The 14,413-nt window shown below is 33.9% G+C and overlaps 1 protein-coding gene across 2 annotated transcripts in view; it reads right to left on the bottom strand.

Annotated features, from left to right (window-relative positions):
* Nucleotides 1-14,413, bottom strand: part of NEGR1 (neuronal growth regulator 1) — a 523,078-nt gene that overhangs the window by 255,083 nt on the left and 253,582 nt on the right. For both annotated transcript variants that reach the window (XR_005554954.1, XM_039329096.1), the window contains exon 2: nt 12,450-12,682. Coding sequence is in view for 1 of the 2 variants with exons in the window: in XM_039329096.1 (XP_039185030.1) it covers nt 12,450-12,682 (233 nt within the window). In the remaining variant the exon portion in view is untranslated. The remainder of the gene's footprint in view (nt 1-12,449; nt 12,683-14,413) is intronic.

The raw sequence follows: 14,413 nt of genomic DNA, 5'->3' as shown, positions 1-14,413 counted from the left end.
CAGCAGATATACCTCATTATTGCAAAATTGTTATTCTACCTACCCAAAGACCAAAGCTATTTTGCAGAGATCACAAGCACTGAAGGAAACAGTCTCATTTCGATTAGAAAAGCAAAACTAGTCTCAAATTTGTGCAAAATCTGTTTGGTTCATAATGACTGGATAAATACAAGGGAAGCCATGTAAAATATTGAAAAAAAATCTACTTAAATGTATTGAAAAACACATTGATATAGGATTTTATCCATCACAAAATTAATTTTAGTTTGGATTTGAATATGGACAAATAGATTTCCTTTGATGTTTCTGCTTGTCTACCTTTTCTTCACAGTCTAAGTTTGAGACCTTCTATTTCTCACCAATCTTCACATCTTTGAAGTGAAAATGTGGAATTTTATTTCCAAAGCTATTTCATCATATAGCACATTAAACAAAGTTGACAAAAAGAGTTTTAACTGATGATAACACTCCACTGGAGATGTTTCATGAGTGAGACACTATTAGCTTTGTACCAAAAAAATGGAATCCTGATTCATGCCTCTCAGTTTGAAAAAAATCCCCAAAAGGCATATAAGGTCCAAGAACGATTTCTGTCATACAAAGAAATCTGTTCAACTTTAGCTGGATTAGTTGTGGTATCTTGAAAGAACATTGCCTGCATTTCAATTCATTCTGGATCTCTTTTTTTTTTTTAAAAAAAAAGCATTGAATTCTAGTTTAATTAGTTGGCTGTTCCTTTTTTTGTAATAGTTTATAACTTGATTGCTTTTAGATATTTGGATTTGGCACCTAATTTATGCAGTGGGTTACTGAGAAACTGTTATTTCACACCAAGTTCATATACATTATTTGAATATTAAGATATGTTTATGTATACTTTTAAAAAACTTATTGTAACTTATCCTTTGTCTATCAGACATTGTAGGATAAATCATATAATTTATACCAGTATTTTAAAATATTCTGAAATGATCACCATTCCTATAAACATTTACAACTTTTCTAAAGTTCTAAAGTAATATTCTAAATGAGCCAGCAGTGTGTGATAGCAGCTAAAAAAGCTAATACAATTATGTATTATAAATTATATAAATTGTATAATTTATCGTATAAACAGAGGCATAGAATCAAAATCATATGAAGTATTAGTACCGCTTTATAAATGTTAGTAAGATCACACCTGGAATACTGCATCCAGTTTTAGTCACCACATTACAAAAAAAATGTTGAGACTTTGGAAAAAGTGCAGAGGAGAGCAACTAGGACAGTGGTGGTGAACCTTTTAGAGACTGAGTGCCCAAACTGCAACCCCAAACCCACTTATGCATCGCCAGGTACCGGGTGGGCATGGCCACAGGTGGGTGTGGCCACCGAGCTGTCGGCTCATGCTTGCTCGCTCGCTGTCTGCTCCGACTTGTGCTCACTCTCTCACTGTCTGCAGCAAATGCTGCTTCTGCCGAAAGTTGTGCCTTTTATAGCCTCTCGCCTAGTTTTAGACTGCACATGTGCGGAGGCGCATGCATGGAGGAGGGAGCAGCTCAGCCCAGCAATGACTCGCGTGCCACCAGAGACGGCTCTGCCTGCCGCCTGCCACCTGTGGCACAGGTGCCATAGATTCGCCACCACGGAACTAGGATGATTAAAGGCCTAGAGGCAAAAACAGGAAGAATGGTTGCAGGAACTGGGTCTAGAGATAAGAAGTACCTGGGGTGACAAGTATTCCAGTCTGAGGGGCTGCCACAAAAAAGAGGGGGTCAACTTATTTTCCAAAGCACCAGGAGGCATGAGAAGAAACAATGGATGGAAACTAATCAAGAAGAGAAGCAACCTGGAATGAAGGAGAACTTCCTAACAGTGAGAACACTTAACTAGTGGAAGAGCTTACATTCAGAAATTGTGGTTGCTTAGTCACTGGTAGTTTCTAAGAAGACACTGGACAGACCCTTGTCTGAAATGGTATAGGGTCTCCTGCTTGAGCAGGAGATTGGACTAGAATACCTCCAAGATCCCTTCCAGCTCTATTCTGATTCTAAATAAAGCATTTCCCCTCTTTTAATTTTAAAATATTCTAATTACTTTATTTTCTAAAATCCATTTTATATCAGTAGAATGATATGGCCAATCAGTTAATTTAATCAGTCCTTCTCTTTGTGTGTACTTATTCATGTAGACATAGAGATACAAGTTCACACATAGTGCTCAGAAATTACAGGAGACAGACATTCTTGTCTCATTCCCCCCCCCCAACTAATAGAATGCCAGCTGATTCAACTAATATAGTTCATGTAATTGTACAAAGAAGATGACATCAACCAATTTCAAATTGAATGGGGTATCATTAAAGGATTACTTGAAATTGAATATAAATAAGTCTCAGGGTTTCTTTTTAATACAGGGTTACAAAGATACTTAGTTGCATGAAAACATCTCCCATATTTCAGGAGTTTGGCAAGCTTGCTTACATAAAAGTTCAAGATGAAAACATTTTTTTAATAGAATTGTTATAGCATCAGGTTTCCCGATCCTGAAAATAGTCAGAAGCTATTTATATTTTTTTGTTGTTAATTTATATTCTACTTTTATTTTCAGAAATGACTCACAGCAGCGCAACACACCTTCCTCTTATTTTCTACACAACAACTCTGGGATGTGTTGTGACTGGCCCATTTTTATAAAATTTCTTTTGTCTAGTTATTGCCCAAGAAAATCTATTTAAAAACCATTTAAAAAAAATATCTGGACTTGCCTTCTTCCCAATTTAAATAAATTCACTTTCCTTCTCTTTTTTTGCATTCAACATGTAGCCTCTAACACATTACACATTGAATTCTGACCAAATATAAATTCATCCTTCAAATTCACTGAAAGTTTATACTATACACGACTATCATTTTTTAAATTGATGCCATATTAATCTGGATCCTATACTAAGTCTTTATTAAGAGCCTGCAAGAGTTTTATACTTTGCTAAAGGAGATTGTAAACCTCTGAACTGGGTTTCGGATCTCACAAACCATTATTGTTACATATTTCCTCCCATCTCTTTCCCAAACTACCTTTGGTATTTTCTTTTTTAATGTGAACCATACATCACATTTCTTTTATGGCAGAATAGAGATCTACCCTTCTTTACCATATTTATTATGGAGATGATACAAATGAGCTAAGTGGTACATCCCCCGCATTTGAACAAATGATTCATATTAGATCATATTAGTAGATTATACTACAGACTGCTTTAAACGTCCCTTTTTGCAAAAGTATTTAGAAACTGCCTCAAGTAGTACACATGACTGCGTGACACTCAACTCTCTAATCTCTTGTGCTCTGGGTAGGTTCACGGACTGAGCAGATGAACAAAAACTCATACTAGCCTTGTATACACTTAAGTGACAGAGGACTGTCAAATTTACACTTTATATACTGGAAAGTATATAATAAGAAGCATCCATGTGACAATAATAAAAACGCGTAAATATGTATTTTACAGAATGATTGCCTGTCTATTGTTTTCTAAATCTTACCAGGCTACTTTGCAATCCAGCATAAATTCATTCAATCTTCCTGGTTTTCTTCATGGAGAAAAGACAAGTTGATAACAGTCGCTGGCATCAAGAAGTTAATTTTATAACAAACTGACATCTGAAGCAGCAGCAATTTAAAAGAGCAATGCTTTGTCAGTTTTAAGTGAGAAGTGGCTGCTGGTATGATTATAGATGTCTTCTGCATATTTATTTTGCCCCACTTTAAATAAATCTGTATAAGATTTATCTTGTTAGTCCCAAATACAAGTCCCTCTTGGCCAGATTTAGGAAATAAATTAGTCTTCACAAACATTGTAGAGACTAAATCAATACATTAATATTTATGGAGGCATTAGGGAGGTTTATTAGTAGAAAAGGGCAGCACCCATTACACTGGAAATATTGAACATATTTAATTCAAAAGCATCAATTGCAATGACACAGTGAATCCATAAATTGTACTTACATGTACAGATAAATGAATGCAGATATACAACATAGGAAGGGAGTTACATACTTGGGCAGAATCAAAATAAGTGAAATGTAAGCTGTGAGGCTTTAGTTTTCCAAGAGATTGTGAGCTTCCTGTGTATAATTGTGTTATTTGCATTCATGTCACAGAGTTCAATGCTATTCTCCATATTTTGTCTGCCATGTTTTCCAGATACTGTGAAAGTATCTGGGTATTCAGAACTGGTCTAAATTCACAAAACTGCAAAAACATGTAGTGTATTGGTTTTATTCCGAAATCCAGACCATTAATCTTGGAAGATTTCAATATGCACATTGGAGTTATAGGCAAAAAGAATTTGCTTTACTTTGATACCATCGGCTCAATGTATTTTGTAGGACAAATTCTTGAAAAGTCCCTAGCCTGAAAATCCGACATTCCTGAGTTAATTTTCTATTGAATATTAGATAGGTTTGCTAGCTGATAAGCTACAGTACAGCTAATCCTCAACTTATGACAATTGAGCCCAAAATTTCTGTTGCTAAGTGAAACTTTTGTTAAGTAAATTTTGTCCAATTTTATGACCTTTCTTGCCACAGTTATTAAGTGAAACAGTCTAGTACTTAAGTTGGTAACATGGTTGTTAAATGAATCTACTGCCCTATGTATAATACAGCCAGAATTAAACTATTGCCTCTCCTTAGAATTGATCCCTCTGGTTCTAATGTTAGTAATTTGGTTTTATATTCTCTAGGGGATGGCTCCTCCTATATTACTTCTCAGGTTTCTAAATTTCTTTTAAGAGCTGTAACTATTAGAGGAGAACATTGTAATTCCCCTTAGCCAAGGCTTCTGGTGTTAATTGTTTGTGATTATATTTTTCTTGTGTTTTCTTTTGTTGCACTTGTATTTTGATCTGTGACCGCAAAATAAAAAAAATATTATTATTAAATGAATCTGGCTTCCCCATTGACTTTACTTGTCAGAAGGTCACATGATTCTGGGACATTGCAACTATCATAAATATGAATCAGTTGCCAAACATCCAAATTTTGTTCACATGATCTTGTGGATGCTGCAATGGTCGTGTCGTAAGTCACTTTCTTCAGTGACATTGCATCCAACAACACTATACATACATACATACATACATATATACATACATACATACATACACACACACATATATATTTATTCTCTGTTTCAGTAGTGAATGTTGTGTGTAAAGCCAACAAACATGAGTGCTCTTCTCCTTTGATGCATGTTGATTTAGTTTGTAATGAAGACTGAAAGTAATTTAAATATTGTGAATTTCTTTTTCCATGTTGTGGTGGTTTTTCATTCCAGAAAGCCTCACATTTTTAAAAGCTACAATAGTGAAGGAGGTAAAGAGCTATTACATGGCATGCATGCATTGTAAACTAATCGCTGTAAAGCATTGTGAAGTGGTCTATAAGTCTATGTGGTATTGCTAATTTTAATCTGCCTTTGTTTAGCAGAAACAAAGGCAGAATCCAATTGATAATTAGGAAACCATTTTTATTTGTATCTCATACTGTTATTTATCCTTACATTTTAAAAAAAACCAGAACGGGCTAATTATGATTGATATTTCATTTTTATTATTGGATTCCAAGATAAGCCAGTGTCCCTGAGATGTATTTAACGTATGCAGCACACAGAATTTCAAACCAGAGGCTTTGGGCTTATTGTTAACACAGTGCATTGAATAATAGATAAAATGGATGAAACGCTAGAGAGTAGTGCCCGTACTGGAGTTAAAAAGAAATAGATCTCACAATTACGAAGAAATATTTCATTCTGAATTTTTCATTGTTAATCCCTGCCTTCGAGTGAGGCTTAATTTTGAAAGAGAGACAATATATTTGGACATTTTTCATTCTGGAAGTGAGTAAGTGACATTTCCCTCGTGTCATGTTAGAGTAACATGTCCTTAGGTCAACCGAGTTCACCTTGTAGGGCAGAAAGAATTTCAAATGTGAAAAGAATCTGTCCATTTTTTTTCTCAATTTTTTCTTACTTCATGTTTTGCCCAACTGCCATGCCAATCATCTACATGCTGTCAATGTAGTGATTTTTTTTGCTTTCTTTTTGAATCTTCTTTTCCTCCCATCAGTATTTCTTTGCTTCTCTCTTCCCATTATATAACTTGCTGTAGATATTTCAGATTCAGACTGTGGTTCTATATCTATTTACCTTGGAGCAAGCTCTATTGAACTCATCGAGTAGACATATATAGGATTGCACTATATATCTACTTCTGGAATAATTCTTGAATTATTCCAGAAGAAAATACAAATGTGGATTGGGTCACACTCTGTCATATTATTTCCTCTAGCAACAGTAACTCAAATGTAGACAATAGTTAGAGAAATGTAAAATGTTAATGTCAAAAAAAAACAAAGAAGAAAAAAGATCCCCGTTCCTTTAACAACAGTTTTATCATCTCAAAATTGGGTTGTCAGAAATATAACTGTTTCGTTATCTTTCTCCTGTGTCTTACATGTTTTCTCTTTTATTTTAGTTTTAAAATAAACATGATTTAGTCTAAGGCAATATAAATATAAGTGAAAGCCTAATTTGAGGCTCAGGTTTTGTTGGCAAGTCCAACATAAATCAGGACAAGAATTATTCTCTTTGGGTTTTATTACATAAATTAGCAAGCACTTCTTTTGATTAACATTCATATCTAGGGTCTTGGGCCACAGATTGACCCAGTAGTGTTGGGCATCAGTCTAATGTTTCCAAAGTAAGTCACATTCTTTAACATGTTGTAATATACATCCAGGACACAGAGTCAACATCAGTATATCTTTGTCATTTATGAATAGAGAGAGGGAGGGAGGAATTTTTGTTTGTTTGCTTTCAACTATTACACAGCTTAAAATTTTTTGAAACCCCTGCTTTAACAAATAATAGGTTTGGCCTGGTTTAGATGAAATCTTTAAGGCAAAGATATATGTTTGAAGTTAGATTCATTACTATTTTGTGAAGAATGTGTGGATTAAGTTCTGTTGTTTATCCAAGCTGCTTTTGTATCTCTTGTGCAAAATAAAGAAATGTTGATTGGAAATTTATTCCTGGTTTACACGAGAGATACTATCATTTATCCTCCAGAGAAGACAGTATTCTGTCTTAATTTAACCCTTAAGTTTGCAGTGTCTTTTTCTTCTTTTTATTCATAATATCTCCAATATAAAAATGGAAATAATTATGTTCACCAGAAACATGTGTGACTCATTAAAAATGGAATGCACAACCTTTTTTTGTTCTAAGAGCCTACTGACTAGAGCGTAGAGCCTACAATATAATAAAAACTAAAGCAAAACCTACATTTGCTTCAATGCAATTTAAATGTAAATAAGATGAATTTGGCAGAGATCCATCTGAGTTTTTATGATTTCTCCCACGTATTTCATATTTTTTTTCCTGTCTATCACATTACAATTTAGAATTCAATAACTATTTATTTTTTCATTCAATTAATATGGCCATCCATCTCAAACATATAACTTTAGTAGCTAACAAAATAAAAAAAATCAATAAAACATTTAAAAAACAATAAATAACAAATATAAGGCAGGTAAGATACGATCAACCAACACAATGACATAATTGAGATACAGGCTCAACTACATAACCTGGGCCTAAGAATAAACAACAAAACCAGGTTTTTAAGGCCTTACAGAAAGCCTATAGAGTCAGGGCAAATCTACTCTTTGAAGGAATGATGTTCTAGAGAATGGCAGCATAGCAGAAAAGGCTACCTCAATCCCTAATAGATGGGACTTGGAGCATGTCTTTTCTGCTGGATCTCATGGTAGATACAACTGGGGAGATTACCCCAAAAATAAACTGGTCCCAGACTATGAAGAGCTTTGGATATCACTAGCAGCACTTTAGAAGCACACTGGAAGACAACATAGCTCGCAGAACGTAGCCATCATATGTGCCAAGCAAAAGATGCCCTCAAATGTTTGTGCCACAATAGCTCATGCCTCCAGAAGCTATACAAAGGCAGCCCTATTCTGAGAGTTATGTGATGTCTTGGGGCAACAGACTATAAATCTATATATTAAAGATTTACTCATATTAATAAGCAGAATAAGGTACATTGACTTATGACAGACATTTGCTTATGAAAAATCATCATCATTCAAATATTCACTATTTCAATAAATGAAAGAAGTCTAATTACCTTTAGAGAACGTGAAGTCTGAACTAATGTAATATAATTCACCATACCAGTCTTAGAGAAAAGTATTCAAGGGTCCTTGTATATGGTGGAATTTGTAAAGCTATGTGTCAACACTGCTAACATTAGATGTTCTTGCTTTTACAACAGATGAAAATGTAGCCATCTTTTCTCTACTGCTTTTAGAGTTCGCTGATGCTGGGAGGGGGACTGTGGATGAGAGTCCAGCTAGTCATAACAATAATAACTCAGCCGGTGGGAACCGAAGGTTATTGCACCCAGAGTTGATAAAGATTTGGCGGGCTGGAGAGCTGGGGAGAAAGCCCATGCTTCAAGCTAATTGGGAAATGTGATTTATGACTGTTAACTGGAGGAGGGAATTGTGCTTTACTACTTTGTGCTAAGGGGAGAGGAATTCAGTTTTTGGCTTTAACTGTGTAGTGCCGATACTTTGTTTCTAGAATAAAAGATTCTTTAAAGTAAACAATGCCTCAAAGTTCTTTTGAAGAGTTTCATCTGTCGGAACCATGACACTGTGATGGTTATGAGCTTTTAAGTATATGCAAAATAGTATGGGAAAATATTCACAGAAATACAGTAAATTGCAAACAAATTATTTTAAAACTCCACTGAATACCTGGAAAAATGCTTTTAGAACTACATATATTATACTTGGATAAATTCTTCCAGTAGATTTTTTTTTTAAAAAAATCATCGGTTATATTAAATCTTGCTTCATACGACAGCAGTCAAATAATAACTACGCTGCTGCTAAAACAAAAGATTTGACATTTATTAGAATCATTCTTTGTTTCATATTTCCATCATATAGCAATATTAATAAAGCATGACTTCAGTCACTATCTATATCCTTAACCTTAAGTAAGAGCTCCAAGGGTGTTTGTCAGTATTTATCAAATAAACATATCCCTTTTATGACTTGTGGACTTCAACTCCCAGAATTCCTCAGCCAGGATGCTGGCTGAGGAATTCTGGGAGCTGAAGTCCACAAGTCATAAAAGGGTCAAGTTTGAAGACCCCTGTTTTACAAAATGACTACCATATACAGTACTAGTGCATGTTGCAGTAGCAAGCTAAGAAGGATTCGCCCTGTCATCTGGAATACAAAAAAAAACTTAGTATGAAAACCTTTTGCTGAAAATCTGGAAAATCATAGTGAGTGAAGTGGACAATATCAGATGAAATGAATCAATGATCCAACTTAGGATACAGCTTCAAATATATTACTGATAGTTATCCTTGTAAACTCCCAGATTATATTACAAGATAGATGCCACCAAATAAACAAAGTGATCTTTCTTCATTTCTTCATCTTTTTATATTTTGTAAAAAAAACCCACATGCAAGTTATTTCTAATTTGATTTTCTTTGTTTGTATTTTATTGGGGCTTAAATACAGAAATCTAAAGTGACAGCATAAAAGAACATTTTAGAAAAAAGATAGGCAGCAATCAGATGGCCAAGCCAGTTTGGCACTGCAACTCATGAGATCAAAGGCTTCCTTCATCTCTTTGCTAATTCCTAAACCACCTGTCCATTAGAATAGTTAATTAGGGCATGCCTAATCTCTGAGAAGGTTATTAACACAAAATGGTGCTCTGTTTTATAAAATATACAGCAGCTTCATTGGTGATAAATATGATAAATGTTCTGGGACTTTCTAACTATTCAGTTTCATTGCACCAGGAAGCCTACCACACAAATTATCAAGTTCAAATGTGCAACTAAACTTGTGTTGCCATGACAAGGATAAGAGAGTTTTTTGAAAAACAGTGTATTTGACAGCATGCTTTTGTGGTTTTTGTTATTTTGCAAATTTCCATGGAACACTGTTTTCAGTGACATTTATGTTCTTTTCTTTGACCTTAGTTGCAATAATGATATCTATCCCTCTTGAACTTTATTAATACTTGCAGGAAATGACTTTAATGACTATTTGTTTCAATGAAAAGATACAGAAAGAACTTTGATTACCAAAATAAATACTCTTCTGAGCTGCCTACATCAAGTTGCCATTTTCCCTATGAGACCATAATTGTTGTTATTTTCTAGTTTCTGAAAGAAAAACATACTCATTTCCTCTGAATCTTATCTGTAGTATTTTCAGAATGCCATATCTATTTCAGAGAATGTTTTTTTTCTCTCTCTCTCTCTAAAGATACATAATCTTGACAGGATCTTCTTTTTTCTACTACCAACAGTAAAAGCATGGGATACTATTCTTGCTTTTTGGCTCTCAATTGATGAAATCACCTGCCAGGGATTTTTTAATACTTTGAACATTGTCTGGTCCACAGCATCTTTTTCTCAGTGTTTGGGGCAGCATTCAGCCAATCTGGTATCTTTCAGACATATGGACTTCAATTCCCAGAATTCTCAGTATGGCCATTAAGGCTGAAGAATTCTGGGAATCAAAGTGCACTCATTCAGGGTGGGCCTTAGCTAAAATCAATTTCAGAAAAATTGATTTTTTTTCATCCTCCAATATCTTCTTAGTGTGGGCTGCATGTATTTCTTTTTAATGGCTTATTAGACACTGAGGGATTTTCATTTTGGGACATATGCAGAGGTGATGCTACCAGGGGTCACTATTTGAGAAGAGACATTACAAAATAGAGATGAGTTAATGTGCCTGGAAGAACAGCTTCAGCAGACCCAAACAGCATTCCACTAAACTAAGCATTGATCAAAATATAACCTGGTTCATATAGTAAATTTGGCTAAATTTGATTATGCTTAGCATACTGCCTGAATGAAGTGACATTGCCCAAATTTGGTCAAGGTAGAAAACTTTAACAAAGCATCAACTTGTCTCATTTAACTTAGAATGGCTTTAACTTCAACTATTCTATAACACTCTCATTTTTTGGGGGGGTGTTATTTTTAAAAAAATAATGTCAGCTGCTGGCCGGTTCATTGATCTGGGAAAAGAGAGACTAACGAACCATTTTCAGGAACAGTTTGTGTGATAGTCTGTGTTATAGTTCATGAACTGTATACTTAATCCACTGCTGGATTACATTTAATCCACTGCTTCATGTGAAACATAGCCAATATGCAAGTTATTCTGACTATATATAGGCCATCGTTTTTCCTTATCTTCAGACATATGATGTATATGTTTACTACAAATATCTTGACAAAGATTCTGTGCTTTGGTTAACTTATGAAGCCAGAGTCATATATCAATTATGGTGGAAAATATTAGATCTATTAGATATTTGAAATATTGGTTAATCAAAAAGTGGTGCTGCAAATCTAATGCATAGAGACTGTGGAAAAAAATATGCATTTCTCACTTAAGTAATGTTTCTCTATGAAACTAGGAAATATTGCAGTAGTCAACAGAAAACTTCAGCAAATAATCTAATTTACTACATACATCTCTAATGGAGAAAAATGGGACGGCAATGTTGACTGTAAGGGAGAGACAACAGACTGAAAATAATGTATATTTTTACTTTGTACCTCCACTTAAATAAAGAGCTACTACACTGAACTGAGAAATTTGTTCTACTTTTGCATTCTTTTAATGAAATAAGAGGTTCATAAGGTAGACAAGGGAAGGCATCTCCCACTGCAAGTTAAAGTATGTGCAAAAGAAAAAGATGAAACGTCATGCTTGTTTTAGAGTGGATGCTAAATTGAACAGAATAGGTCTCATTTAATCCAAATTCATAATTACTCAAATCACTGTGGATATAAATCATTTTACTTGCAACTAAACTGTTGAATAACATCTTCAATAAACTTTACTCCAAATTATTAAGTTGAAAAAAGTATTAGACCAGAAGAGGATACTTATCTTCAATTTTTTTTTTCTGGTGCTTGTTTCATAATGGTATCTAGCTGTGGCAAACAAATAGGATTATATAATTTTAACAAACTGGTACATATTTCATGCAGGGAGCAATGAACAAAAGGTTTTTCATAATGGGAGGTCTGATTATAATTCTAACTTTTAAAGTTAGAATACATGGCATCTCTTAATTTTAATAAATACCATACATTTTTCTGCAAGCACAAAATCAATCCTCTCAGCTCCCTTTTACAAAACATTCATACTCCCACACATTTTGACATGTGTTTGCAACTGACTACAATTATGCCAACTGTATTTTTAATTCATGGCATCAAACAAAACTATAAATGAATTAATTATCTATTACAATCAAATGCCAAATTGATTCTGTCTATAAAAAATTAATTAAAATTTAGAAAATGGAATTATTTATACCTTTTACAGTTAAGTACACCTGCATGGTTCTGGGCGTATGTTGGGTCTGCACTGAACAAGTATATAGACCATCATCTGACACATCCACATTCTGTATCTGGAGACTGTATTCCCTTTTATTTGCTGTTGCAATTGAAACTCGAGGATCTACTGACCACTTGTCTCCTCCTGCAAAAATAATACTTGATCGATTCAGCCAGGCACCTTTTGAAGCTCCATCTTCCAAGTAACATCTGTAAATTAAAAAAAAAAAGAATGCAATTAATAGAATGATCTTAGTTGCCTTTTAATGTTACTCATAACTTACGTAGTTATGAAATGATACTTTTCTAGAATAGAGAATGGCTACATTAAGAATTGCCACTAATGTCTGATTTATAAATATTTCTAGAAATTTTGTTTCTTCTTAGAATAAATATCCCAAGGATTTGAAGTAAATTAAAAAAAATTCTAGTAACAACATTCCCTAATGCTTCGTTGTTCACCCATTCCTTGTTTTTTAATGACAGCGAAATGCAGATATTTGAAATTCTGATCATAAATTAGAATGATTTTTATGTATTAGGTTTATATAAGACATTTGATGAGGTACTATGATCCGAATTGACTATTATTTTGTTCTTCTGAAAAAGACCCAAAAGAAATACAAGCAACTAATCAGTCATGAACCAAGACTTTAAAAGACCTTGTTACATATTCCAAATATATTTTCTTGCCTATTTTCAGAACCAAAATATTAGAATAAGCAATTTTCTTATCTGATCTACTATGTATTACTCACATTTGTTATATTAATGTGTGCTAGAGCATTTTTTTTTTTTAAAAAAAAACACTTTAAAATTGGCAAAGAAGATAAATTTACCAGTACCTCAATGGTAGTGATTCCAGTAATTTCTATAGCAAATGATGAAATTTTAGTATATTACCTATTTCATCTAAAATAACTTTTGAATAATTAGAACACTGCAGTACAAAATTCAATACAATGCAGAAATTCTATTTTTATTAACGGAGCCAATACATCTTAGGAAGGAACAATACTTTAGTCAGTGTGTCAGACTTCCGCCTCTCTAAGCTTTTGAAAATGCTCCATCACAGATTGAAGAGTGGCTCTTTTAAATGAGCACAGTACATCTCACAAATGAAATACACATCCATTGGAAAAGGTTTGACAGAATATCTACATAGTCCCTCAGGGGTTAGAACACCATGCTGAAAATTGCTACAAAATCCCAAGCTGAATTCAACAGAGTAAGTCACTGCCAACAGTATGAAACTAATCAGTTCAAAAATAAGGAACAAGATATTGCACAGAATCTAATTTACAGCCACTTTCATTCTCATGCTGAAACAAAAGCACAAGGAGTCCTCGTAGATTTGTATTAAGAAAGATTGGATCTCCATATTTATTTAAAGATATACAGCCAGATTTCTAAAATTTTAAAGTAACTGCACAGTATTATGCATATATGATTAATGCATGACCATTATTCTGAAGTTATGAGGCATCTCATTGTCTTTTGAAAAGCCTATTCATATATTTAAAATTAAGGATGTTTCTAACAGCAAATTATAAGGAATTTCTTGTTAGGAAACATGCAGCCAGGCAGGGAAGAGGATTCAAGCAAAGGATTAGCCTGGAATTATTATGCAGCCACAGGAGATCTCGGACTAACCATAAGCTCCACAGAACCTTACCTATCTGTCCCCAAATGAAAGAAAGCAATCTGGGAAGATTCCTGTATTACAGGCAGAATACAGCAAATAGTTAGTTAGCTTGGACTCTATATGTGTGCATCTGGTTGTTTTCACCTGACATTTCTAGCATGTTGTAAAAATATATAAAATGGCTTAATATAAAATACCTATTCTGGATCTATTCAGAAGGAGGACCCTTATACATCTTATTTTTAATTCCAATAAATTGTATTACCTGCTTCTATCTTGAAAGGCTACACCTACTA

The sequence above is a fragment of the Crotalus tigris genome, unplaced genomic scaffold, assembly GCF_016545835.1.
Source record: "Crotalus tigris isolate CLP2741 ecotype Arizona unplaced genomic scaffold, ASM1654583v1 scf7180000024387.2241675, whole genome shotgun sequence".
NCBI lineage: Eukaryota > Metazoa > Chordata > Lepidosauria > Squamata > Viperidae > Crotalus > Crotalus tigris.
Note: the sequence above shows the minus strand (reverse complement) of the source record. Positions and strands in the feature narration are given on the sequence as shown.